The sequence below is a fragment of the Frankliniella occidentalis genome, unplaced genomic scaffold, assembly GCF_000697945.3.
Source record: "Frankliniella occidentalis isolate FOCC.00 unplaced genomic scaffold, Focc_3.1 Scaffold110, whole genome shotgun sequence".
Classification (NCBI taxonomy): Eukaryota; Metazoa; Arthropoda; class Insecta; order Thysanoptera; family Thripidae; genus Frankliniella; species Frankliniella occidentalis.
In genome coordinates this window covers 8,595-12,570 of record NW_026267238.1, presented here as the reverse complement: position 1 = coordinate 12,570, position 3,976 = coordinate 8,595, and the positions used below count along the sequence as shown (strand labels likewise).

General features: G+C 60.8%; 1 protein-coding gene across 1 annotated transcript in view; it reads right to left on the bottom strand.

Moving 5' to 3' along the window:
• LOC113205387 (polyhomeotic-like protein 1) overlaps positions 1–3,951 on the bottom strand; it is a 5,420-nt gene extending 1,469 nt beyond the window's left edge. The window contains exons 1-3 of the mRNA XM_052270107.1: positions 3,755–3,951; positions 2,296–2,576; positions 1,853–2,206 (exon numbers count right to left, since the gene is read on the bottom strand). Of these exons, the coding sequence (XP_052126067.1) occupies positions 1,853–2,206; positions 2,296–2,576; positions 3,755–3,842 (723 nt within the window). The 5' untranslated portion in view covers positions 3,843–3,951. The remainder of the gene's footprint in view (positions 1–1,852; positions 2,207–2,295; positions 2,577–3,754) is intronic.
• Positions 3,952–3,976: the final 25 nt, after the last annotated feature.

Sequence of the window (3,976 nt, the reverse complement as noted above, 5' to 3'; positions counted from 1 at the left end):
CCCACCACCCGCCTCTCTCGATTTGAGGTTTCCTGTTTAGGTGCTGTTCCGGTAAAGATATTGAGCGCTGGGGGACGAGCGATGCGGAAGGGAATGCAAACAGCTCTCTAAGTGAAGGGGCGGGCGCTGGGCGGGCGCGGGGAGGGCCGCCGAGGGCCGCCGGGGCCCGCCTGAGTGTGCACGGTTTGGCGCGGTGGGGTCCAACTCACCCCACAACATCAACCAAGGATTGAGACGGAGTTGCGAGGACGAGCAGTATGGCGGAGGAGGAAACGGAGCTGCTGCTGTTTAGCCGCCGAGCTGCTGCTTGCCCTAAGACCATTGCGGAGGACGACTTGGGGGTAAGAGGATGTGTCGGAGGGAGGCGGGGTTGCGGGATAGTAGCTGGGGGTGGACGGTTGAGGGGGAAGGGTCGAGAGTGGGTCAGGCTGAGAACGAAGAGTAAAAGGGGGAGGGTGAGAAATGGCCTGTACCTACGGACAAAACGGTTCACCCGCGAATAAAAAATGTGGCAACACACTCAACTGCAGTGGCTTTGCCCCCACTACCCCCGTCGCCTCGCCCCGCCACTCCACGCCCCGCCACGCCCCGCCTGCGCTGCTGCAGGACTTAACGCCCAGCCGCGTCGGCTCCCGCGGGACAATTTCCGCCGGGGCGTGGAAATAAAAACAATCATTGTCGTTATTAAATTCACGCGCGAATGCGAGGGAGCTCCCGGGAGCATTTCCCCGCGGACACCCCGTTGAAAAGGTTCGCGTGGCCCGGCCCTTTTGATCCCCGTTTGGCCGGCGCGTCGCGGCGCGGGCGGCCCCGAGAGGTAGGTCGCCCCCTGTTCCGTCGGGAACGAATCATTTTGCCGTAGGGGGTGGCCGCGCGGGGGCTGGGTGGAGGCGGGCGGGGGTGGAAACTGGCGAAGGGCGGAAGGAGGAGGCGAGGACGGGAGGGGCGGGGATCGAAGTCGGAGGAGGCGCTCAAGGGTGAAGCAATATGCCACCCTTCCGGGAAGCCCTACAACATGCCACTCGCCAACAGTTTGTTTGCACAGCCCTGGCCGCCCCGGCCGCGGTGGTTCGCGGGGCTGGCGGGGCCTGGCAGCCTTGCAGGGGAGGGGTAATTAATTAAAAGAAATTATCGCGGAGCGGGAAGGGATTTAGCGGTATGAGGGAGGGCCGGGGGAAAGGGGGGGCGGGGGGATGAAGCGGATATGTGTTTTTGATGTCGGGGAGGGAGTGGAAATGTTTACCATCTCATGACGCTCGGCGGAGCGCTCCCACCCCCGCCCCAGTGCCCGTGGCGAACAAAAACCGTGGGTCTGTGTGTGTTCATTTCCTTCAATTCCGGATGGCCTCGGGACCCCTTTGCGGAAGAAACGGACGGGCCGTCCGCGCGCTGGAAATATCAGGGAAAATTGCCCCTTTCCTGATTAAAATCTGTTTTGATCCTCCTCCTGCCCCTCCTCCTCTTCGCCGTCGAGCTCCTCTCTGCTCTCCGCTCTGCTCTCCTCGCCCTCGCGCGCCGGCATTTCTCTTCATTACCGGCTGAGAACAGCCTATTCATTCTCCCTCCGAGGAGCCCGTGGGACTCCCACAAGCTGCGCCCCTTTACCGGCCGGTCGGGGCAAGACATGGCACACGACCCACGACCCCGACAATGCCGCTTGTTGTGTATATACATTGCGTGTCGTTTCACGCCCTTTTGAAAAAATCACGGCTCGTTTTTTCCCCTCCGATTTCGGATCGAACGCTGGCAAAACCCTCCGCTGTTGGCCGGGCGGGGCTGCGTTGTCGCGGCCTTATGGCCACGGAGGCCTTCCCCATCGCGAGACTACCGCCCCGACGGCGGGCTCGCTCACCTCGGCGTCCTGAGTCCGCGCCGGCTGGATGTCCTCGGCGACGGGGAGCCTGTTCTGTGGCGTCACGCCATCGTCCTCGTCCGCCTCGAGCCTGGCAATCCCCGGCCTGGTCGCGTCCCTGGAGATGGTGCCCGCCAGCACGGCGGACGCCTCGCCGCCCTTATCCGGGTTGGGGGAGGACGCCGTGGCCGACGCCGACGTGGATGGCGACGAGGCCGCGGCCGACGCCGACGTGGATGGCGAAGAGGCCGCGGGGGCGGGGGCGGCGCCTGCGTTCGGGTCGTCGGCGAACCCGCCGAACCCGGGGTTGATCGGGTTCAGCGGGGGACGCCCTCCGCCGAGTCCACCGGGGGCCTGCGACAGAGAGGGGGCCATCAACCGCGAGCAACATAACAGCGCAGTAGGAAATAAACTCGCACCGCGCTGCTGCGCCGACGCCGCACCTGGTAGTATCCGTTGGGCCCGTAGCTCACGGACAGCGCCGTGTTCATGACCTTGCCGAACACGTTGAGACTGTGGCTGGCCGACAGCGACCCGCTGCTCGAGATGGCGCCGCCGAGGTGCAGCCCCGTCAGGAAGCCGATGCGGCCCAGGAGACGGCGGGGGGCTCGGCCCGGGCCTTCCGGGCCACGGACTAGGCGGCAGAGGACGACGTCGGGGTCCTCGCGGGTCGGCACGCACTCCACGGGCACCTCGATGGGGACTTCGACGGGCACCTCCGCACCTGCAACCACACCGGTGACTCACCAATGTTAATCCCCACATGCACTCTAGTATTGCGCAGGGCTCGACTCCGTCGTCGCCTCGCCGGCGGGGCGGCCGTCCCGTCGAGGGATATGGGATCCACCCGGCCCCGTCTGGTCCGTCCCGCGGCAGCCGTGAGCGGCCGGCGGCCGTGAGCCGCCCCGGGAGCCGTGGACTCACAGGAAGCGAGAAAGGCGGCGGAAAAGCCTGGGCGTGTGGCCCGTGAGGCCCAATACGACAGACGCCAGGATGACGCCAGGATGACGCCAGTCGACGGTCATGTTGCCGTAAACAGATCGCTCGGTGGCCACATACACACCGGGCAAATACGTACCGACACACACCCACGTACACCTGCACGGGCAGACTCAGAAAAACGCATTTTATGTTAAAAAAACAAATTTTCAACCAATGAAGTTTTAACTGTAAAAACATAATTTTTGTTTTTGCTGACGAAATAATTTATAGTCAAGCCCATGAAGCACTCCGGTACAGCTGAAATGCAGAGGAATGCTGGGGAAAAGAAAACGGAAGTCAACATTCTACAAAATCAGCATTGTTATTTTCATTTCACTGTGCATCTCGCTCTTTTTTCTCACGATGTGCCGCGCAGGTGTATTTCTGCGTATAGACGCTGTGAATCAGAGTGATTAAAGTTATTAGTGCCGATGGCAGAACATCGGCACCTTTCAAAAATTATTTAGATTTCCTGTTGCGCACAGGGCACTCGTAAGGTTTCTCATGACATTTACGGGGAACGCGAAGGCTACCACATCTGACTGCGTGCTCGTTACTCATCGCGCAGAGTCAACCCTTCCTCCGCACGTGCCGCCACCTAGCGTTGCCGCGCAGAACGTAGTTGGTAGTTTCAGGAACTAAACCGAACTAAACTTTGTTTCTCGCAACCCTGATTTGGACTCACTAAATGGCTCAATATGTTTCTAGGTGCAGCGGTGAAGACCCCCACTTAGGTTATGTGTTAAAACATGGCCTCGCAGAGTAGGGTGTTGTCATCCAGGTTGTCTAAGTTGAATGTGTTTTGATTCTTTTTAAAGCAAATTTTTGTAAAAATAATAATGATAGAAATTTCAATTTTTCCGTTTCCTACAATTTCACTACGAAACTTCCTGTATTGCCTCCTGTGCGGCCAACTCTTACCGGTCGCGGAGGGGTCCAGCACGGGGGCGGACGCGACGCGCGAGGCCGCGGCGGCCAGCAGCAGGACGCAGACGGAGGAGACTCCCATGGCGACTGGATGCGATCGACTGAATCGCGGTGGGCGTGCCGGTGGGGCCGAGACCGAGGGACCGAGGTGAAAGTGACGGGTCCGCGACAATTGCACCCTGATTATGGGAGCAGACATGCAGGCTGCGAGCCCCC